The sequence below is a fragment of the Callorhinus ursinus genome, unplaced genomic scaffold (assembly GCF_003265705.2).
Source record: "Callorhinus ursinus isolate GAN/ISIS: 27379988/994484 unplaced genomic scaffold, GSC_fseal_2.0 scaffold20, whole genome shotgun sequence".
Taxonomy (NCBI): domain Eukaryota; kingdom Metazoa; phylum Chordata; class Mammalia; order Carnivora; family Otariidae; genus Callorhinus; species Callorhinus ursinus.
Window position 1 is genome coordinate 21,628,578 of NW_027397082.1, and position 24,656 is coordinate 21,653,233.

Below are 24,656 nucleotides of genomic sequence, written 5' to 3' on the forward strand. Positions count from 1 at the left end.
TTTTTTTTTTTGGAAGACCTTCATATTTCCAATACTGAAAGAACACAAACACACAAAATATAGAAACTTTAAAAATAAAGAAATCTTAAAGCAAATAATTACCACTTGAGTGGACAGAATTCAGTAATTTTAATACTAGAAAGATTGTAGGTCTGATCTTACAAATTCATTAATGATCAGGAGAGTGCAAATAACATTTAATTAAATTTGCTCATTTATCTATTTTGGGAAGTACAATTAACAGCAGTAAAAGAGAGTAGTAATATAAAAGGACACAGATGGATTAAAACATTGCCCAAAACAATCAAACTGGAGAGTGGAAGGAAAGCTAAGTAAAATTATGGGCTTAAAACTACAAAAGAGAAATATAGAGGCTTATTTACCAACATTTTACTGCACATTGTTGCCATATAAGGTAATTTAGGCCAATGCCAAGGTTAAATGAGGAAATATATAAAAACACACACAAATTATGTATTTGTATACACACATGCATACATGTACATACAAATAATTTTTTCCTTATGAGACTGATAATCCTTATTAAACAAGGATTCGTGAAGGATTACACCCTAAAAACAAAGTACTATTGACACAATCTGACAAGGGTGGTTTTATATTCGCAGTTTTCCTAAGTATAGAAACTCTGTCAAGGATTACCAATAATGGCAAACTGTCCTAAAGGGAGAATTAACTCGGTTATCTACCCTATATTCTTCATCTAGCTATATTTGGATTATCCTCATTGTTCCTGTTCTTTATGCCCAGGCACTGACCACTCAAAATAGTCTTCAAATCCCAACCTCTCCAGCAGGAAGGTGTGGCTAAGCGACGAATTTTCACCAATGGAATATGAGCAGAAGTGGCACATTTAACTTTCAGTAAATATCCTTAAAGGGAAGGAGATGTATTCTCTTCCTCCTTTCTGATGGTTGGAACGTGAATGAAACAGCTGGAGCTCCAGTAATTATCTCCGACCATAAAGTGAACTTTGGAAAAGAACAGAATCCGTGCACAGAAGAGCAGCAACACAACACACCAACCATACCAGTCCTAGTCTGCTCTCGGAATTCCCAACATAAAGAGAAATACATTGCTATGACATTCTAAAAAACCAAACAAAACACACACACACACACACACACACACACACACACACACACACACACAGTATGTCAGGTCTTTTATTTGTGCTCTAGTTTTACCTCCAGCTGCCTATGATTTCACTTGTCTAAGACATAACTAAACAGGAACATAAGTGATTTTTAAAACAAAATAGGGGCCCCTGAGTGGCTCAGTCGTTAAGCGTCTGCCTTTGGCTCAGGTCGTGATCCCAGGGTCCTGGGATCGAGCCCCGCGTCGGGCTCCCCGCTCAGTGGGAAGCCTGCTTCTCCCTCTTCCACTCCCCCTGCTTCTGTTCCCTCTCTCACTGTCTCTGTCAAATAAAATAAAATCTTTTTTAAAAATAAATAAATAAAACAAAATAAATACAGTAGTGATGGTAGCAATAGCAGTGGTTGTTGTGACGCTCATCAATAGCTACTATTTACTGGGCTCTTAATATCTGCCACGCACTGTTCCCAGTATAAGAGCTAATCCTGACAACAATTCTATGAAGTAAGGAGTATTATCACCATACCCATTTTAAAAAATGAGGAAACTGAGGCCCAGACAAATTAAATAACTTGCTCAAGACACATAACTAATGTACAAAGAGATCATTCAAACCTAGGCTTTCCAGAACCGACCCTCTTAACCAGAGTACACTAGCACTTTATTCTAAGGATGCCATTACAGCTTCAGACTTTTTAAGTTGTCCTCGGCGACCACACTATAATCATTTACACATCCACCATGGTAATAAATTTTATGCCTCTACATTTTTAGAAACTGTCAATTATCACTTTGCAATCAGTAAATAAGATGAGTGATCGAGCTAGAAAATACTCTTTTGAAGACAAAGGATATGATCATCAAGTAATAAGACTGGTTTTCTTGTATGACTCTACTGGTTCTGAAAGCAGTTTCAAAAGACAAATTCCAAAGAATATTTATTTGCTAAAATAAATGCATGGCCTCAAAAACAATTTAGAAAGAAGATTCATTTTTAAGTTTAGTTTTAAAGCACCAGATTTTTTTTAACTACCACTCAAATTATCTAATACCTAAAATTTGTATTAGCATTTGAACTCATTATCTTTCTCCCTAGGCCTATCTGAGCTCCTTTCCCAATGACACCATCAATTACACCACAATATACTTGCTAGGTCAGGCTAAAAACTTTGAGGTATTCTGATTCTTCCAGCTCCTCCAAACTCATGTTTACTGTTCTTCCTCCACAAGAGCTATCAGGTTTTGTTTCCACATTACCCCACCACTGTCCTACTGAAATACTCTCCAAAAACTCTCAGCTACCAAGACAACCTTTCTCACTGTTTTCATCATGACTTTCAACAGAAGTACCATCACCTACAGGACCAAATCTACATTCTTCAGCCCAGCCTTCAAAGCCTTCCATTAATTCTTCCTCATTATCACACACATATAAACCTAACAAGTCACATCTCTTTACTACTCATTATCAGTAAAAATCATACCTTTCATTTGTCCAATACTGTTAACATTCCCTTTTTGTCTCACTCAACTCACATATTGTACTCATTTTTGCTTCTAACTTCTCATTGCTCCTCTCTGTGTGGAATTTTCTTCTGTCCTCTCCAGTCAATCTGTTATTCTATCACTTCCTTTAAGATCCTCCTCTTCGAAATGGATGCATTCCTAGAGACGTATCAACTACCAAAACTTAACAGGAAGAAAAAGAAAACCTGAACAGACCTATAACCACAAGGAAATTGAAGCAGTCATCAAAAATCTCCCAACAAACAAAAGCCCAGAGCCAGATGGCTTCCCAGGGGAATTCTACCAAACATTTAGAGAAGAATTAATACCTATTCTCCTGAAACTCTTCCAAAAAATAGAAATGGAAGGAAAACTTCCAAACTCGTTTTATGAGGCCACCATTACCTTGATCCCCAAACCAAAGACCCCATCAAAAAGAATTACAGACCAATATCCTTAATGAACATGGATGCAAAAATTCTCACCAAAATACTAGCCAATAGGATCCAACAGTACATTAAAAGGATTATTCACCACGACCAAATGGGATTTATCCCTGGGCTGCAAGGCTGGTTCATCATCTGCAGATCAATCAACGTGATACAATACATTAACAAAAGAAAGAACAAGAATCATATGATCCTCTCAATAGATGCAGAAAGAGCATTTGACAAAGTACAGCATCCTTTCTTTATCAAAACTCTTCAGAGTATAGGGATAAAGGATACATACATCAATATTATAAAGACCACCTATGAAAAACCTACAGCGAATATCATTCTCAATGGGAAAAAACTGAGAGCTTTCCCCTTACTAAGGTCAGGAACGCAGCAGCCACGTCCACTATCACCACTGCTATTCAACATAGTATTAGAAGTCCTAGCCACAGCAATCAGACAACAAAAAGAAATCAAAGGCATCCAAATCGGCAAAGAGGAAGTCAAACTCTCACTCTTTGCAGATGATATGATACTGTATGTGGAAAACCCAAAAGACTCCACCCCAAAACTGCTAGAACTCATACAGGAATTCAGTCAAGTAGCAGGACAGAAAATCAATACACAGAAATCAGTGGCATTCTTATACACCAACAAGACGAGAGAGAGATTAAGGAGTCAATCCCATTTACAATTGCACCCAAAACCCTAAGATACCTAGGAATAAATCCAACCAAAGAGGCAAAGGATCTGTACTCAGAAAACTGTAAAATACTCAGAAAGAAATTGAGGAAGACACAAAAGAAATGGAAAAACGTTCCATGCTCATGGATTGGAAGAACAAATACTGTGAAGATGTGAATGCTACCTAGAGCAATCTACACACATTGAATGCAATCCCCATCAAAATACCATCCACTTTTTTCAAAGAAATGGAACAAATAATCCTAAAATTTGTATGGAACCAGAAAAGACCCCGAATAGCCAGAGGAATGTTGAAAAAGAAAAGCAAAGCTGCTGGCATCACAATTCCGGACTTCCAACTCTATTACAAAGCTGTGATCACCAAGACAGTATGGTACTGGCACAAAAACAGACACATAGATCAATGGAACAGAATCGAGAGCCCAGAAATGGACCCTCAACTCTATGGTCAACTCATCTTTTTTTTTTTTTTAAGATTTTATTTATTTATTTGAGAGAGAATGAGAGATAGCACGAGAGGGAAGAAGGTCAGAGGGAGAAGCAGACTCCCTGCTGAGCAAGGAGCCCGATGTGGGACTCGATCCCGGGACTCCAGGATCATGACCTGAGCCGAAGGCAGTCGCTTAACCAACTGAGCCACCCAGGTGCCCTGGTAAACTCATCTTTGACAAAGCAGGAAAGAATGTCCGATGGAAAAAAGACAGTCTCTTCAACAAATGGTGTTGGGAAAATTGGACAGCCACATGCAGAAGAATGAAACTGGACCATTTCCTTACACCACACACAAAAAGAGACTCCAAATGGTTGAAAGACCTAAACGTGAGACAGGAGTCCATCAAAATCCTAAAGAAGAACACACGCAGCAACCTCTTCGACCTCAGCCACAGCAACTTCTTCCTAGAAACATCACCAAAGGCAAGGGAAGCCAGGGCAAAAATGAACTATTGGGACCTCATCAAGATAAAAAGCTTTTGCACAGCAAAAGAAACAGTCCACAAAACCAAAAGACAACCGACAGAATGGAGAAGATATTTGCAAATGACATATCAGATAAAGGGCTAGTATCCAAAATCTATAAAGAACTTATCAAACTCAGCACCCAAAGAACAAATAATCCAATCAAGAAACGGGCAGAAGACATGAACAGACATTTTTCCAAAGAAGACATCCAAATGGCCAACAGACACATGAAGAAGTGCTCAACATCGCTCGGCATCAGGGAAATCGAAATCAAAACCTCAATGAGATACCACACCAGTCAGAATGGCTAGAATTAACAAGTCAGGAAACGACAGATGTTGGCGGGGATGCGGAGAAAGGGGAACCCTCCTACACTGTCGATGGGAATGCGCAAGCTGGTGCAACCACTCTGGAAAACAGTATGGAGGTTCCTCAAACAGTTGAAAATAGAGCTACCATACAATCCAGCAGTTCCACTACTGGGTATTTACCAAAAAGATACAAATGTAGGGATCCGAAGGGGTACGTGCACCCCAATGTTTATAGCAGCAATGTCCACAATAGCCAAACTGTGGAAAGAGCCAAGATGTCCATCACCAGATGAATGGATAAAGAAGAGGTGGTATATATACACAATGGAATATTATGCAGCCATCGAAAGGAATGAGATCTTGCCATTTGCAACGACATGGATGGAACTGGAGGGTGTTATGCTGAGTGAAATAAGTCAATCAAAGACATGTATCATATGACCTCACTGATATGAGGAATTCTTAATCTCAGGAAACAAACTGAGGGTTGCTGGGGTGGGGTTGGGGTGGGAGGGATGGGGTGGCTGGGTGATGGACATTGGGGAGGGTCTGTGCTATGGTGAGCGCTGTGAATTCTGCAAGACTGTTGGGTCGCAGATCTGTACCTCTGAGACAAATAACACAGGATACGTTAAGGAAAAAAAAAGAAGATAGCAGGAGGGGAGGAATGAAGGTGGGGGAAATCGGAGGGGGAGACGAACCATGAGAGATGATGGACTCTGAAAAACAAACTGAGTGTTCTAGAGGGGAGGGGGGTGGGGGGATGGGTTAGCCTGGTGATGGGTATTAAAGAGGGCACGTTCTGTGTGGAGCACTGGGTGTTATGCACAAACAATGAATCATGGAACACTACATCAAAAACTAATGATGTATGGTGATTAACATAACAATAAAAATTTAAAGAAAATAAAAAGATCCTCCTCTTCCTTGAGGCCCAAATAACCTCACAGATACTGCTCTATTTTGTATTCCTCAACACAAGGATCATCCAGTAGCAGAACTAGAAGAATCTCAAAGACCGACCAGACTAGGTCTTCTTCTGTGTATGAGTGATTTTTTAAGGAAAAGGTTAACTTTCATCAGATAGTTGTGTCAAGTACCTCAGAAAGTTTGTTGGACAGCTGCCACAATGAAAGCCCAGAGATATCCTACAACTTGCCCTGCTTTTCAGTTTGGCAATGGTAAAGCAGTATTTGAACCTAGCTTCTAATTTCCCACCCAAAATGAATACAAATTTAAAGATCATTGCCCAGAATATATAATTCATGCTAGTTCTAGAAATTATGCTAGACACTATTCATAAACATGTTACTTTTTTTCAATCAGGATACAAAATTTATAAACAATAGCAAGAGATTCCAATTTAAGTGTGTCTGTGTTACATTTAAAAAAATACACAGAAAACAGAAAGGAAGGAAATAATCCAAAATGTTAATAGTTACTTCCAAATGGTGAAAATACAGGTATATTTTCCAAATCCTCTGTAATGAGCACGTATTGAATATATAATAATAGTAATAAGAAATACTTACAAAATTAAAACTGTATAACATTATAGAGTCAAAGATAAATTCCTTGGCTGTGAACTTAAGTGTCAGAAGCAAAGAAAAGTTTCAGGCTACCCAAGGAAACAAACAAGAAGCACAATACAAAAAAAGAAACACTATGGCAAGCAGGGAAAGAAAAGCAATGTCACATTAACAACAGTGGTGGCAGAAACCAAGAGATACATGGCTCATGGGGCTTGTCAACTCCAGTACTTAATAAATCATTGGTTCTCACACTAGAAGAGTCAAGAGGCCAAAAAGGTCACTGGAAACTGTATTGAAAGATGGTCACACTGAGTTTGTTTTTATTTTTTTTTAAATATTTTATTTATTTATTTGAGAGAGAGAATGAGAGAGAGCACATGAGAGGAGGGAGGGTCAGAGGGAGAAGCAGACTCCCTGCTGAGCAGGAAGCCCGATGTGGGACTCGATCCCAGGACTCCAGGATCATGACCTGAGCCGAAGGCAGTCGCTTAACCAACTGAGCCACCCAGGTGCCCTCACACTGAGTTTGAAACTGTTATCTGGGATGGTTGCAGAGAATTACCAACCACATAAACAAATCAAGGCTATTTATTTTCCTCTGGGTCTTTTCCTAAAATGAAATGTGAAATGAAAGCACAAAAGGTCTGAAAAGATTCACAGAATAAAGAAGTTTAGAGCCATATATAGGCTAATAAATTCATTTTTCCTAGTGCTAGGTTTTTAATTCCAGTCCAAAATCCCTTATCCAAAACTCTTGGGGTCAGAGAGGCTTCGGAACTCACAAATTCATGTATGAGTTTGTGTTCCTCTCTTAGACTGTGCCTTTCAGTCAGTTTCTTCCCCCCAGCTACCCACCCCATTTCCAAATCATTCTTGTTACCTTTTCCCTCTGATCTTTGTAAACAAGCAGGATTGCTATCATTATCCCTATTTTACAGATAATAAGAAAACACAAACTGGACTACTGGTATAAATTTGAGAGCTTAGGATTTAAATCAAAATGCTTCTCTTCGTTCTTAAAAACTCTTCTGGTATTCCATGGCAAAGAACTTGAAACAGCCCAACTACAAGCCAATATTAAAATTACGTATATTCTTTCCTAAGAAGCAAATCTCCTATTAAGGAGTGCCACATACCTTTTTCCCCTATTTTTGCCTCTGTGACAAATTAAATGGTCAGGAGCTGTCACAAATCAATACCATTATATTCACAGGTTAACCTGTGTTATTTGGGAACCTCACAACACTAAACACCAGACCCTGCTGTTTCCAACAGTGCTTCTCTGCTTTTCTATTTTTATCCCTAGCCTGAAAACAGCTATGTTTGACATAAAAAGAAAAAAAAAGATACAAGAGGGACAACAAATATTAATAAAACTGAAGAGTGAATTTGAAGAATGGAAAGCTATATAGAAGACTAGCATAAGACAAGTGAAAAATGCACACCACAGACTGGGAGCAACTGGTCTATGTTTTATTGAGAGAGGAGAAAACCCTCTTCAAATGCAGGCTTATAGCTTGCTGAGCAACACCCTATAACTTCTCTTCTACCTAAAGCTCTGACAACTGGAATTTCTCTGTAATTCAATAAACTCTTATGAGTTACATGGGCTTCATCCATCCTGCTGGGCTCATTAACGGGGAACTCTAAATGTTTTCTCCACTAGCTAAGAGCACATTTTCTGGTGGGTGGCACAGTAGAAGGAGGGTTCTCTTTCAAGATATGAATATCCTAATTCCATTTCTTCTCACTTCCCCTATGAGTAGGAAATCTGCAACAAATACAGTTCAACAACTAAAAGAAATGTCTAAATTATAACTCTGGTTAGTGGTTGTCAAAGATCATCCTAAAGTGTGAGAGCTAGTATATTTATACAGGGTTACAATTAAAAGTCTATACTTTTACTTCTGGCAATAATTCATTTAATTCTTTTATGTCTAATGAGTGCATGAGTGCTACATCAACAACATACCAGTTTTATTATTCATTCTGGTGAGCTATTTTCTGAGCAGTTAGCTTATGGAGCTAATGAGGACAGGGTCATAGATTCAAGCATGCTGGCAATGAGCTTTGCCGTGTTTCAGGGTTCCATGGTCACAGTCACCAACCTTAACCTTGGCTAACAACAACAAAAAAACCCCACAAAAATAAAAAAACAAAACAACAACAAAAAAAGCTCATCATGTGAAGCATTAAGGGAATGAATACAGATGTATTACCAAAATCAATGACTATCAGAAAAGTGTAATAAAAATTTTTAAAGAAATAATAATAACATAATCTACCTTTTGCTAAGCCTGGTTAGTATGTGCCTAGTTCAAATAATCTCTAATCTTTTCAGTCATATGGAGTTGGTATTACTATCCCTGTTTGACAGATGATAAGAAAATGAACTCAGAATGATAATACGAACTGAAGTCATAAATTACTATTAAGTAGTGGAGCCTGGATTCAAAACTTGATCTAACTCCAAAGCTTAGGTTATTTCCACAATACCATATAGTCTCTTGAGAGTGTGCCTTAGGGACATAGGACAATCAACAAAATGTTTTTATTCAGAACTATTCAGCACAGTCATTACTAACTGAGCATATCTACTACATACACTTAGATGCTACAGCTGAGAATGAGTCTACCTTCCAAAACTTCTCTAAGTAAAAAAAAGCCAAAGAACAAGTGTTTAAAACAAAGGAGAAAAACATATTATATAGCACACAAAGTAAATTTTAATGAAGTGACTTTTGTCATAGCTTTGTATAAAAGTCTACAGTGAAAAAATAGTTATCTTGCTGATTCGTAACTAAAAGTAAGAATGAGGGGTGCCCGTGTGGCAGTCCTACTCCTGGTTTCAGCTCAGGTCGTGATTTCAGGGTTGTGAGATGGAGCCCTATGTCAGGCTCCGTGCTGAACATGGTGGAGCCTGCTTAAGATTCTCTCTTGCAAATAAATAAATCTTTAATAAATAAATAAATAAAAGAATGAAATTGGCAAGGCAGAGCCAGAGGATACCACATCAAAGAAAGTGAAGGAAACATTTCCTAAGTATCTGAGTCTGCAGATATCTTCTAGTCAACACCCATTTGTAGGAACTAAAAATAAACATTTCAATTCTTAAACCTAAGATTTTGCTTTGACCAACAAATCAGTTTTCTCTATCAGACTTTCCTTCTTGGTTTCTCTAAACTCTCACTCCTTGCAAATGCACATACACAAATGTCACCAAGAGTTTCACCTTCAAAAAATGAGGTCACCAAGCCTTCTGGAACCTACCCACTAAGCTAACTTTTAGAGTTGAATAGCCTAACTTAAAAAAAAAAGGCAGGGGTGAGGGGAAAGACAAAAAATGCTCTACAAAACTCTGTCCTAGTCAATAGTTAATATCTAAATCATAAACATAGATAATTACTCTACTACAAATTACAATGTGCAGACAGAAAACCACATTCTTATTACAGGTTACAAGTAAAGCACCAGTCCAAAGCACATCCTGCCAACCTTTTCACAACAGCATCTGGAAACATCTAAAAGTAAAAAATGACATAATATAATCTTTACATAAAGTGCAATTGCTAAAAAACACCCTGCAATCTGAGTACTTCTATTTACAGTATTTTTGGGTTTAAGACAGCTACCTCATTTTACAGGGGAAAAAAAAAAGCTCTCAAGAAATACATAATCTAAAATTATCATTTCTGATCATCATCATAGTCAACAATTACAATAGCAATAAAACAATGAGCACTTACTCCAGGTACTAAGCTCCTTATACTCAATCTCATTTAATCCTTATAGACACCTTGTGAGGTAAATATTATATCTATTTTAAAGACTAGTAAACAGGCTTAGAGAGGTCAACCAATCTGCCAAAAGTCAAAGCAGAAGTCACAGCACCAGAAGTTGAACTCAATTTGTTCAATTTTGTACATTCAACTAATTCACTATACTGCCATCCTGTTTTTTGAACCACATTCAGGCATTTTTCAACCAATGATTTCAGTATAAATATAGGATTACCTAATTACTATACCTCCAAACCCATAAAAAATTGATTGTAAAATCCCATTCTCAATAAGGGGGAAATAAGACAAAAAGCCACCTGCTTGGAGTCTCAGATCTTAACTGTCAGAAGACTAGGATAGGGGCTATTTATATTCTGAATTCTAACTATGAGGAAACAGAGTTCTAGCACATATACCTAGGAGACAGGTGAAGGTAAACCCAATATTTCAGCTAGTATGCACACAAGGTTAGTGGGATTGTATTAGAGCTAGATTTAGCACCAGTAGTATCTGAAAAGGGGAAAAAAACACAAGACCTGCTGGAGACAGGCATTAGGTTAGCACAACTGAGGAACATTAAGTGCTGAGATACTTGTACTTGTGTAATGAAGGAAGGTTGTAACAGAGCAAAAGGGGTAGACAGGTGGGTATGTTAGGGGAAGGGAAGTGTCCAAATTCTGGGGGACCTTAAAATCCAGATGAAGTTTAAAATTGACTCCACAGGTGCTAGAGCCTTAATGTCACCTCTTCAACAGGAACATGGCTTAAGAATGTTTGTATGGCTTGTATTCCTTTCCTAAGACACTTCCACCTTTTTATTAACTCATTTCATTTTCACAAAGACCGTGGTCATATTTATAATCGAGTTCATAAAGACGGAAATGCGGTTTTAAACTACAACTGACCTACACTCAAGACAGAAGGATAGTGAGGTTATATCTGATACATGCTTTCTCACATATATCACATCTGTTGAACTCCCCAACACTGGAAGGCAGGCAGGCCAAAGACTATTATCCCCATTTTTCAAATACAGAAACCGAGGCTGCAGTAAACGGGCTACAAAAGATCACCAGCCCAGCAAGTGGCAGACCTGAGACTCCTAGGACATTAGACTCCAAATCCTATGCTTCTCCCTTTCTCAACTCTGAGAGGCGGCTTTATTGATAAAGAAAACTTTTAATCATCGGACTTGGGGTTTTCCGAGGGCCGCCCAAGAAAACCAGGAAGTACATCCTCCCGTACGGACAGCTCACTCCCAACCCACAGCCCATAGCCCGGGGCTCCGGGCCAGCCGAGCGGACTCACTCGAAAGGCTCGCAGCCCGGAAATCGCCAGCCGCCCCGGGGTCTTCTCGGGGCGGCCTCGGTGGCCTACAGCCCCATACCCTGGGGGTAGGGGGGGGTCCCTCCACGGACCCGCTCAGTACCTGTTGAAACTCGGGGAAGAAATGTCCTCTCCACAGAGAGTACTTGGGAAGAGGGCCCAAGGCGGGCATGCAGCCCCTTAGGACAGCAAAAGGGCCTCGAAGGAACCCCGCAACCCAGGGCCCGCAGGGTCGAAGGGCGGCAGCTTCCCAGTAACCTCCGCCCCAGGCGGAGACCCGCCCCTCGCGTCACGTGAGGGAAAAGAAATACCGGTAACAAACAAAAGGGGAAAGGAAGTCTTGTCCAAAGTGGGGAGAAGTGGGAGCGACCAGCCCCGGCTGGGGGTGTGGAGGGAGGGACAAGGACGCGGGATTGCTAGTTACCGGGGACGCCGTCGCTCTCTGCTTCCGCCGCCTCCTCGAAGCTCTTGCTCTTCCGCTCGCGCCGCTGGGGCGCGCGCCAGGCCTAGACTCCGCCCCCCCTTCGCGCCGCGGGGCCTTCTGGGGACTGTAGTCCCTCCAGGTCGGTGCTGCGTGGGCTGCTTCCCGGTCACGTGGGGGAGGGCCGGCAAAAACTGCGAGGATGGGAAGGCGTTTGCGCCCTTGTCTGCGCACCCTCCCCGCTTCCTCTCAGCTATGAAGGTGCTCAGACCGCCTCTCATCCCGTTCAGTCACACCATCCCTCCTTTTCCCTTCACAGCCAAGTTTTTTGAAAAAGGCAATCTAACTCGTGTCCGCTTCTTGCTGCGTGCTCTGCCCTGCAGGTTCTGCCTCCCCGAAAATGCCCTTGTTGCCAATCATTATCCTCATTGCCAGACTCACAGGAGGAATTTTCAGGTATTCTAACTTAACCTCTAGGCACCATTTGAGGCTGTTGGACATTCTTGATCACTTACTTTCTATGTTACTACCTGCATTTTCCTTCTTCTCAGGCCATCCTCAATCTCCTTCAAGATTTCTTTTTCTAACCCATCTCTTAAACATTAGTGTTTTCCAGAGTTCTTGGCGATGGAATGAAGGTTGGGGGGGTAGGGGAGGGCTGAGTGCCACATTTGTATTCCCAACTTCATAGAGGCCCCCTCCTCATCCATGTCCCACAGGCATCTCAAATGTAGCAATTTGACAAGTAAACAACCCTCTACCCCCCCATTCACTAATAGTCACTCCAACCTCCAACCTAGATTCCTCCTTCCCTCATTTCCTCTTCCACCCATGCCCAAATGGTCACCGAATCTTAAGAGTCTTTTTCCCAAGTATCTCTTGAATCTGGCAGTGCCAGTGATTTAACTCAGACCTGCATCATTTCTCGCATTGGCTTCCTTACAGGTCTCAGCACCTCAGCACCTCTGTTTAAGTCCTCCCCACTGCCATCTGGCCCATTTGTGCAAATGGCAAATTTAATCATGTCATTCTTTTGGTAATATCCTTTAAAGAATTCACTCGATTGGATTTGGGGAGAGGTGTGGAGGTGAATCCCTTAGGCAGCTATTACAAAACAAGAATGCCAGCCCCTCTACTCCCCCACCATCCCCATCCCATATTGTGGTTAGGAGGTTCAGAGAAGGGAGACTTATTTTAGGGTAGGTGGGCATAGGCAAATTTTAAAGTTTCCCCAGGTGATTGACTCTTTTAACAAGGATTTTTTTTTTTATTGCCTACTGTACACTAGGCATTGTGCTGGGGGCTGAGAAAAGACTAGTGAACGAGACAATCCTTGCCCTTATGGAGTTTACATTCTCTTGAAAGAGACAGATATTAATCAAATGATTACATACTAAAAAACAAAACCAACAATAATAAACAAAGCTCACAATTACCAGCTCTGATAAGAATTTTGCAGGAAAAGCAACCAGTCCCTTTCCCTTCCCCTCTGCCACCGCCTCCAGCCCAGGGTGGGAATCAGCTGTCAAACTAAACCGTCAGGAGCTAATCTCCTCCCACTCCCTCCCACATACGTCTAGACTTACTAGACTCCTGGATTGCACTTGCTCTCTCACCTTTGCAAAAGCTGTTCCTCTGTTCCGAAAACCCTTCCCCTTCTCCCTTTACTAGTTTCTATCCTGTCTAATTCTCCTCTGTTGGACTAAAAACAAACCCAATAGAACACCAGCACATGGAAGGATTTTCTAAGGATTGTGCTGAGTCAGCTGATAACTCCCAGGCAAGCAGAGGGGAGGTTGAATGTGGGCTACTGGGAGCAGGGCTACATTAGCCAGTTTAGAAGCACAGGGCCTGAGCCAACATACCCATCCTTCACAACACAGATCAAGTGTTGCCTCCTCCAGGAAGGCTTTGCTGAGCTCCCCCAAGAAAAACTACTGCCTCTTTCCTGGGTATTCATTGCACCCATGCCGACCTCTCTTTCAGTAAAATGCTAGGCCCAGATCGCACCAGGTTTGAAGAGCCAACTGTTAAATACTAAGGAATTTTGCAAGTCAGTTTCTAAACCATTGGCAGCTTGAAATCAGCTGTGATGGGAGTATTTACACCACCAAATAAGCAAATGACAAATCATGGCCTTTGGGGGGTTTTTTGGAGAGTCAGTTTGCCAGCACATCACTGCCTTTATCATCTCATGCATCTCTACATTGTTATATGGTGATGAATCCCCTATTAGATGAATTCCTTGTAACAAATTCATTTAGCAAATATTTATTGTTATTTATTACTATGCACCAGAGATGCTGAAGGGATATACAGTGGAGAACAAAAAAGCATGGTCCCTACTGTGAAGGAGCTTGCAATCTAGCAGATAAGACAGAAAATAAACAAAGACTTTGATACCTACAAATTGAGCTGGGCTGCTTTGTGACAGAGCATCCTGGCAATGAAGGGTACTAGACAGAGAACACGACACTACTTTGACAAGGTGGTCCAGGAAGGCCTCCCTGAGGAGATGACCATGCCACTGAGTACCAGAGGGAGAGAAAGAGATGGTCAAGGGGAAAAGTATTCCAGCCAAAGGGATACAAAAGAAAGCTAGGCTGTTTGAAGGACAGAATTATCAGCTTTGGTGGGAAGGTATGACGATTAATTGTGTCAAATTGACTGGGCCACAGGGTGCCTACATTCAACATTATTTCGGATGTGTCTTCAAGGATGTTTCTGGTAGAGATGAGCATTTGAATCGGTGGACTCAGTAAAGTAGATTATTCCCCCCTCCAGTGCAGTGGGACATCATCACATCTGCTAAATCCCTGAATAAAACAAAAATCAGGGGAAGGGAAGATTCATTCCCTTCTTGCCTATCTGTTGAGCTGAGACATCGGTCTGTTGGTCTTCTCCTGTCCTTGGACTGGGATTCACATCACTGGCTCCCCTGGTTCTCAGGCCTTCCGACTCAGACTAGAATTACACCACTGACTTTCCTGGGTCTCCAGCTTGCAGAGGGAAGACTGTGAGACTTCTCAGTCTCTATAATCACATGAACCAAGTCCTCACAATATAAAAAATGTATAAGTCTCATACACACACACACAGGAGATATATACAGAGATAGAGATAGATCGAAAGATCAATCGATCAACTGATAGACAGATATCCTATTGGTTCCTATTTCTCTGGAGAACCCGGACAAATTCAGACAGTTTGGGTTTAGTGATCCAGATGACAAGAAGAGGTAATTAGAACCAGGTGTGCATAGCCCGGAGGCCACAGTAAGGACCCTGGATTAAATTATAGCCACCAAAAGGTTTAAACAAGGGAATGATGTTATCCGATTTACATTTTGATACGATCACTCTTGGTTTTGTTTGGAGGACCACAGGAGAAGTGGGAGCACATTTGTGGCTGTAGTCTAGGTAGGAAACAATGAAACAAAGTGCTGACGTGAAACAAAGTGGGTGGATTTGACAGGTATTTTGCAGACTGCGTCTACAGGACTTGCTACAGATTGAAGGTAGGGGACAATGGGCTGGTGAAGGCAAGAGAGGACGCAGGGACAGAGGTTGTTCATATTCATCTCCATATAACTCAACCCCTAGAATAGCACATAGTAGGTGTTCAATAAATGTGTGTTAAACAATTTTATCCATTCTACGTGCTAAGCTCTGTGCTCTGTCAACATCACATGACTTCGTATAGGGCCTCCAATAGCCCAGATAGTACCTCTGTGCAAATTAGAAGGAAAAAAACAACAACGCCCCTTCCTCTAGGTGGACACAGCCCATCACCAGGGTGCACAGATCGATGAACGAAGCAGAGACTACATTTCAGCCCCCACTTATTCCCTTGGCTGGCACCCCTGTGCTAGGTACCATCTGCACAACCACATACGGTATCCCTGGCTTAACATCCCTGGGAGATGGGGGGTTTTGTGGCATTAAGCCCAGTATTCCTGGGGAGAATTTGGGGCCAAGAGAAGCAGAGCTGCTACTGTGACTGAGATTCAAACCTTTGCCCTCTGAATCCCTGTGGGCTCTTTAGCCTTGGAGCCACATTGTCTCCCAAATCACCTAGCCCATCAATAAAAGGCTAACTTCAAAAATGGTGACTTTGCTTCCTTGAGCTTCTCATAGGTCTCAGTTACTATTGTTAGAGTATTTCACATTTACATAGTATCCAATATGTGCTTGATGCCTTACAAAATACAATAAAGGAACATGAAACCAGAGGACCCTGATTTTTTTTTTTTTAATAAACAGAATAAATAAGGGACGGCTGGTTTAAAGGGCCCTTAGCTCTTGGATTAAAATGAGCCCTGGTGTATTGGTTTAAGGTGATGCTGCAAACAATACAGAGAAAAGGCATGACCCTGGACAAGCTGTTTTTCCTCTGCACCCCCTGAGCAGAAGAGGGAGAATGCTGGAGGAGCTGGCTTCAGAAATGCAAACTAGGGAGGGGGTCAAGGACCTAGGAAGAGAAGGAAACACGGGAGAGGACAAAAAGGACCCTCCCTTTAGTAAATAATAGCACTTAACACTTAACAAGTGCTTGCCGTGTACCAGGAGCTGTGCTAAGCCCTCTACCTGTCCGATCCGATCCAAGTGCTCACACTAACCCTACAAGGTGCCATCTATTACTACTGTTAGTCAGGAAGCTAGGCATGAGCAACAGGAGGATGAACCTTAGACATCCTGACCGAGGGCCCCAGCCAAGGACCGCCTCAGGACCAGCCCATTCTACCCATTTAGCAGTCAGTTTGCAGGTGCAAACTTCCCAGCAGAGGAAGAGTTAATTTTGTTGTGCTTCTTGCAGGGGTGCAGAAGCGCCCCACCCCCCAACTTGTTCTTATTTGACCTATGTCTCTAGAATAGAAATAATGTTGCGGTTTCCTACTCCCCCCTGCAGGTATTTTGAATTCATCTTGGGAAAGGACAAAGGTGTTGGCTAATCATTATGGAATCCAGGCCTGTCATTCAGATGTTGCTACCCTAGGACCCACCCAAAAGAAAATATTGATGTAAGCCCACACCCCCACCCCCACCCCCTTGAGTTTCCCAGGCCTTTGTCTCTCTTGATTGGCCCGCTCCTCTCTTGAAGTGGACTTCAACAAAACTTTGCTCTGCTTTGCTTTCGTTTTGCTGTCCTGTGATTTTTTTTACTGTGGCGGCGAAAAGAACCGAGGTTTCTTTCCTTTCCCATCTCACTCTGGGTAACGGCACCATCATCTTAATAGCTGGAGGAAGCTGAGGCCCAAAGCTATGCAGCTAATATGTGACAAACCTGAGGTTTAAACCAAGGCAATCTGGCGCTGGAGTCTGAGCTCTGAACCACTAAATTACAATGCCTCCTAGACAGTGTTCCTGATGCCAGGTCCCTTGTTTAAGTAGGGACCTTTGCAGTCCTCAGATAAATAGGAGAATATCTGGTTCTCAGACTCAGGGGGATCCACATTGCCTGTCTGCTCCATGATCAGGGCATGGTCATCTCCAGCCTAGCTTCAAAATGGACAGTTTGAACAAGGCATGTGTAAAAAAAACAAAAAAAACAAAAAAAAAAAAAACAACCTCTGCTGGGGGACATTTTACAATCTCCCTAGAGTTTCAATATCCTCCCAATATAAAACCATAATTACCCATATGATATGGAAGATGGAGGAGGAAATGTTCTCGGGAGAGAGGAAATAAATAAACCTACCCCTTGGAGGTATGGGTCCTGATTGCTACCCCCTAACTTGAAAATTCTCTCCTTTTGTGACTTTCAGCCAATAAGCACAGAAGGATCCAAACTTTTTTGGGCTTTTGGGTCCTCGGATCTTTCCCTCGTGACTAGCATTCAGTAAATGCTGCATACTGTCTAGAACTGTATGGGTACTAGGCATCAACTGGAACAAAGATAAGACTTTTTAGGACAATAGGAGGGCAGGGTATCAACAGTCAGCTCCCATTTAATTCATGAGGAAAAGCAGAGCAGAGAACTCTGACACACAGTAGGGACTCCAGACCCCCACAGCCTAAGTTAGGAGCGCAGAAAACTCTCTTTCAACTCTTTAACTCTGATTGAAGCCACCTTACAAAAGGCGTGGCAGCAATTATCATTTTGGTGGCCTCTCTGGGCTGTGAGGTCACAGCATCTGATGCTATTTTCCAGCTGTGAGCTGTGCCAGCCATCCTGCCACACACACACACACACACACACACACCCCACCCCCTCACAATTAGCCCTCCAGCACCAGGGCTATTCTTTTTTTTTTTTAAAGATTTTATTTATTTATTTTGACAGAGAGAGACACAGCGAGAGAGGGAACACAAGCAGGGAGACTGGGAGAGGGAGAAGCAGGCTTCCTGCTGAGCAGGGAGCCCGATGCAGTGCCCGATGCAGTGCTCGATGCAGGGCTCAATCCCAGGACCCTGGGATCATGACCTGAGCCGAAGGCAGACGCTTAATGACTGAGCCACCCAGGCGCCCCGCACCGGGGCTATTCTATCTGCCCCTTGACCTCAAGGTCTGTATAGTTAAACTCTCCAAAACCACAGTACCCGCTTGGAGGGAAGGGCCTGGTGATGGAATGCTCATCCTGATCTGAGAACAACTTGACTACTCAGAGCTATCACTGAGGCATAGTCTAGTAAATTCTGTCACTTAGAATTTCTACCATTAGACAACATAGAACCTTAGATGATTCACCAAGTCTCAATTTCGTCATCTATAAAAGGGAGACCCACCAAAGCCACCTACCTCATTGGTTAATCATGAGGATTAAGTCATAAGACGGATGGGAATGGTTTGGGCTAAACAAGGAGAGGGGGCATGCACACTACACAAGGTTGTGCTCATAAGGGACAGAGATGAGTAGGGAACAAATTGATTTTTTAAGTTTCAAAGCTAATTATTTTTTTCCTTAAGAGACTGGTAGAGGCACAGTGTTCCTCCTTCAGTTTCCTTCCTAGTCCCTAACTATTTTCCATGGCCCCATATCACTCAAAAAGCTGTGAATCCTTGTCAACAGCACCCAGCACAGTGCCTTACCCATAGTACAAACCTGATGAGTATTTGTTAAACAAATCATCTTTTCTACTCAACAGCAGAACAGCAAGAATTTGGCTAGACATGTCACAAAGAGTTATATTCTCAGGGATATCCTAGAATTCATAATCCAGTCGTCCATCTAGGGCATCAGGACCCGAAACTGGCCCACTTAAGTCAAGAAGCCCAACTCCAGGCAGACAGAACTTCCTGTTACTCTCCAAACACCCATGTTATTCACCTCCGCTTTCCTTTGCCCATGCTGCACCCTGGGCCTCAAGTGCCCATTCTTTCTCTCCTTCCTCGACCTCCATCAGGATCCAACCAACATCACCTCCACAAAACTTCTCTAGACCAACGAGTCACTTCTGCACCCTCCTTCCTGTGAGCTCTCATCATCCTTGGTCGTAATTATTTAAGTGTGTCTCTACCCCACCAGAGTGAGTGCCATAATTAAGCACAATGCATGGCACATGGGTCCCACATTCATTTATTGGATGAACTGGTTTCTCTGTCCTTTTAGGCTGGGAATGGGAAGCCAAGGGTAAAACCAGGGGAAATCAAGTAACCAACAACTTTAGTTTGCACTCTCATTCCTCGAGAACACTGTAGCTGACAGCTTCCCACCCCCAATTCTTTTACCTCCAGAAAGAATCTTGCAAAGCATATGATGAATTGCCTGGGAGTAAGCAGAACTTCTCAAAGAGTAATTCTGCTTAACAGGTCCCTCTTACTCACCCTCAGGCTGGTTCATCATAGTTGAAGGGCTCTGAAATAGAATAGCCTGGTTTTAAATCCTAGCTCCAGCAATTACTAGCTGTGCAACTTTAAGCAAGTTACTTAATTAATCCCTCTTTGCCTCAGTTTTTTGATGCATACAATGATAATGATAGTGACATCACAGAAGGTAGACAGGGGTTGTGGGAACTAAATGATACATACAAAGCTTTCGGCACATCATAAGGAATCCATAAGCAGTAGCTGGTTTGTAAGCAATCCACTCTTAAGGATGACAAACCCATTCCATTTAAACCTTCAGAAGGCTGGGTTTGTTCCAAGACATCCCGGGCGGGGCGGGGCTGTTGGGGCCACCCTGGAGTTCTGTCTGGAGGCTGCGACAACTGGTGTCATTCACCTTTGGTTCTAATCTGGATCCATCACTCACCAGTCATGGCCCTAGCCTGAGTAGCTGATTCTCCCAAAGCCTGATGTCCCCAGCAGGGCTAGCAGTACTGAGCTGTCTCACAAGGGGGTGCTGAAAAGATCAATTTGTGTTAGCAAAGTGCTTTGGAAATGTAACATGCTAAATATTAATGGGTCTCTCTGAGTGTCGGGAAATGTGCAACCTGAACTCTGCTCAGGGCAAGCTGAAGGTGGGGAGAGCAATTCTGGGCAGCCGATTGCCACATCCTTGGTCTAATTGGGAGGTGGTGCTGATGAAGGAGGGAGTGCAGTGAGCATCGGGGGGCTAGGCAAGGCTGTGGGATGGCAGCTCTGGAAGAAAGGATGTTCTGAGGAAGCACCTAACTACAAACAGAGGAGGGGTAGTTGGGGCAAACCCAGAAAACGTCCGCGGGCTTTCTTTACAAAAAGCAAACACAAGCTCACTGCTTGCTCTTCTCTATTTCATTCCGCAGTTCTGGAGAGGACAGCACTGCGAGGATGTCAGCTATCTTAGTTCTTGTCCTGCTCTCAACCACCCCAAGCCCCATGGGTAGGGTAATAAGTAGGAATTGTTTTAACCTTAGCCAGAACTCTCAATCCAAAATCTTTAGTGTAGTCCTACCTCAGGGACTCTGCCTATGCCATTGCCAAACAGCTCCGGAGTGAGGTATCCCTTCAGAAGCTGCTCAGCTGTCTCCTCTTCCAGGAAGACTTCTTGGACCCAATCTGGTTGATCTGGGAGCTCCTCTTTGGGGCTCTGGTAGTGGCCTGTGCTCAGCTAATAGACCCTGTCAGTACCCGCCTATAGCCTCTTGGCACCATCATTTCCTACACACCCATGACTTTCTACTGCCAACGGCCATGCATGCGCTCCACCGGGGGGCAAGGCAGGCCAGAAGGGGGGAGTTATGGGGCCAACACCCCAGATTCTTACCCTCTGATGGGACGACATTGAGACAGCCTCTACACTAGCTCTGAGAAATCCCAAAGGGACTGAGCCCCAGCTGTCCACAGCAATAACCTGCTCATCAACACGCCCCGCACTGACTCCCTCTCCTCCTCTGTCTCAGCAGCCCACCCCTCTCCTGGTACTTTTAGGGATCACCGCCGGGGACTGCCACCCAACCGGGCACCCTGTCCTCACGCCACTATGTGAGCATTACCTGTTTGTGCCTCTCTTTCTCACTAGATGTAAGTGACTTAAGAGAAGAGACTGTTCTGCTTCATCTTTTTATCCTCAATGTTTTGTACTGTGCCTGGAACAGAAGTGCTCAGTAAATATTTGTTGAATGAATGAACGAGTCAAGGATTAGGTCAAAGGATGATACCAGTAATATTGTCCAGCACTTACTAAGCTCTTCCCTCACTAGTCTCAATATCAGATGCAAGGAATTCTGTCTCAGGGCTTAGACAGAAAACAAATACCTATAATAACTGAACTGACCAGATGGGGCCAAATCTTGCTTACACACCCTCGCCGTTAGCTCCCATCCCAGGCGGGCTGCTCCCAGGAGCCTTGCATGTCTCCCGCAGCTCTGGCCTCCGGGAGTTCATCACATTGGGTAGGACGGCAGCTTCTGCTGTCTATAACAGCAAATGCTTCTTTCTCCTCATGCCAACTCCTTAGGCCTCCATTCTCTCTTCTGTTCTTCGCATTAAAAAAAAAAAACTGGCTGACTATTTTTCATGAATTTTCTGCAGTGTTGCCTTTCTTCCTGACCTTTTTACTTTCTCAGTGCTAAAAGAAAGGAAAGAACATGAATCTGTAACAATAGTGTCCAAAAAAACTGAAGCTAGGGAAGGAGCCAGTTCTCCAGGAAAAGCTAAAAGGAGCCAAAAGGACACAATCACCCTGTTTGGAGGAGAACAGCAAGAAAAGGCTACACCCACTGGTGGTGGAAAATTTGGGGTGTATGGGTAACAGAGGCGAGGAGGTCAAGCTATTCCACATCCTTCTCCAGTCTTTATGAAGGTGTTCAAACTAGGAATTGTATGATAATCAATATAAGAATGTATAGAATCCCAAAAGAAGGAAAGCCCCTAAGCAATGTACAGCAAGGTCATATACAAATTCAACTACTGGCATTTGGGGAAAGAGAGAAACAAAGAGACCAAGAGCAAATGAGCAAGCAATTACAATTCAAAGAGTCTAGCACATTCTACCTGCCTTTGCAGTCACTGAGCCCATGTCCCAGTTGGAACATGAGATGGAAGATAATAAAATAATTGTTGATATTAACTGAACTACTTACTACGTGCCAGGTGCTGGTCCAAGGACCTTACATACATGAGTAAACTCTGTCCTCAGTGTAACGCTATGAGGCAGGTGCTGTTATTATCCCATTTCACAGATGAAGAAACTAATGCATATAGGTTGAGTAACTTGCCTATAGTCATATAGCAAGTAAGTAAGTGATGGAGCCGGGGTTCAAAATGAGACAGTCTGGTTCCAGCACTCACTAGCATCAGCTCCCAAATGCCTCCTATAGGAAAAGCATCTAGTCGACTAAGAGTGATTTGGGTGCTCAGAGATCCATATTCTCCATATTGCAGGGCTCCTAACGCAGACAAACCAATTTCTTGGGTGCACAACTAAAGAATCAGTGATTTGTTGCAATGCCGAGGATATTCAAGGAAACTTCCAATGATATGTCACTTTTAGCTTTCTCTGCTGACTTGAGAATGTAACCCTCATGCTAGATGTGAATTCTCTGTGCATGCGATTTGTCTGGGTCCCTAGGCCTACACGGAAAATCTCCCAGACAGCTGAAAGAATTTGCAGATCTCAGAGCCACCATCAAAATCTTTGAGAAATCATGAAAAGTAGGACACACCACACTATTTCAAATGAGAAACTATTTGGGCTCATTTTCAAAGAGATTGAACTTGTTTCTGGAAACTATAATCAAGTACACTGGTTGTTAATATCAACTGCTGCTAGTTTTTTAGAAGAAGTTATCCAGAAGATTGACTCATTCACTCACTCCACAAATATTTATTTGGTACCCGTTACATGTCAGGCCCTGTTTGTCACACTAGGGATGCAGCAGGAAGAGAACAGATAAAACCCATGTCTTCCTAAAGCTTATATTCCACTAGGAGACTGCCAATTAATAAATAAACATAAGGATAATTTCAGGCAGTAATAAATGTTATTCAGTAACTAAGGCAGGGTAGAGGGACAGCACGTGACAAGTCATGGCGGGTGCTGGGTTTTAAGTCTCTCAGCACAACTGACAATGGAACAGAGATTGGATGAAGTGAGGAAGCAAGCCACAGGGAGGCCTAGGGGAATGCACACAGGTGAGAGCCCTCAGACAGGAACCTGGTGGGTTCGGGGCACAGCAAGGAGGTCAGAGTGACCAGATGGAAAAGTGCAAGGGTTCATGTGAATCGGGAGAGGTGGCCAGGTGCCAGGCCATGCAGGGTCGTGTAGGGCACGGTGAGGACCTCAGCTTCACTTCCAAAACAAAGCTAGAGCCTTCAGTATAGGAAGCCATGGAGGGTTTTGAGCAGGACAGTAACGTGATCCTATTTGGTTTTTATTTTTATTTTATTTTTAAAGATTTTATTTACTTATTTGAGACAGAGAGAATGAGAGAGAGAGAGAGAGCGACCGAGCACATGAGGGGGGGAGGGTCAGAGGGAGAAGCAGACTCCCTGTCGAGCAGGGAGCCTGATGCGGGACTCAATCCAGGGACTCCAGGATCATGACCTGAGCCAAAGGCAGTTGTTTAACCAACTGAGCCATCCAGGCGCCCAGATCCTATTTGGTTTTTAAAGAGAGAACTCTGGCTGCTGTGTAGACACAAGGACAAGTCATCTCTGCTTTTCTGATTGGAAGCAACTAGCTTGTCCTCTGTGCTTCCACAATATCCAGCCCATGTTTGGCTAGTAAGCTCGGGGTGTGAGTGTGTGTGTCCTCCCCTGCCCCCACAAGAGTGGCATTTCCTTGGAGACAAAAATCTGAGTTTACTTGTCCTCATTCCTCTACCCTGATTGCCCCTCTGGAGCACTCTGTTCACGGGCATGCATACACCCATGTGCACACAATGCCTAGAATATTGCTGAGCAAATGAAACGCTCAATAACTCTGAAAAATTACTAACAGTACAAGGAGGCAGGTTTCAGCTGAAAAGGAGGAACTCTTGAACAGAGGAGTCAAAAAATGTAACAGCCTGCCTTCAAAAATCACAAAGTTTTCTCTAGAGAAGATCCTCAAAACCTCCGTCTTTTGCAGGGCATGATATAGCCTGGTGATTTAAATCATCAGATTGGGGGGGATTGTGCCTTTTTAAGCATCTTCGGAACTCTGAGTTTTTATAATTCTAAGAATAATCGTTAAATCTTGAAGATTAACAGGAGTTGGTCCGTAC

The 24,656-nt window shown here is 42.8% G+C and overlaps 1 protein-coding gene across 3 annotated transcripts in view; it reads right to left on the minus strand.

Annotated features, from left to right (window-relative positions):
* Positions 1 to 12,124, minus strand: part of R3HCC1L (R3H domain and coiled-coil containing 1 like) — a 96,949-nt gene extending 84,825 nt beyond the window's left edge. For 2 of the 3 annotated variants that reach the window (XR_012381695.1, XM_073904347.1), the window contains exon 1: positions 12,092 to 12,124. Coding sequence is in view for 1 of the 3 variants with exons in the window: in XM_025880440.2 (XP_025736225.1) it covers positions 11,773 to 11,841 (69 nt within the window). In the remaining 2 variants the exon portion in view is untranslated. Of the gene's footprint in view, positions 1 to 11,772; positions 12,022 to 12,091 lie in introns of those variants that run through there. The other variant, XM_025880440.2, reaches the window with a different exon arrangement.
* Positions 12,125 to 24,656: the final 12,532 nt, after the last annotated feature.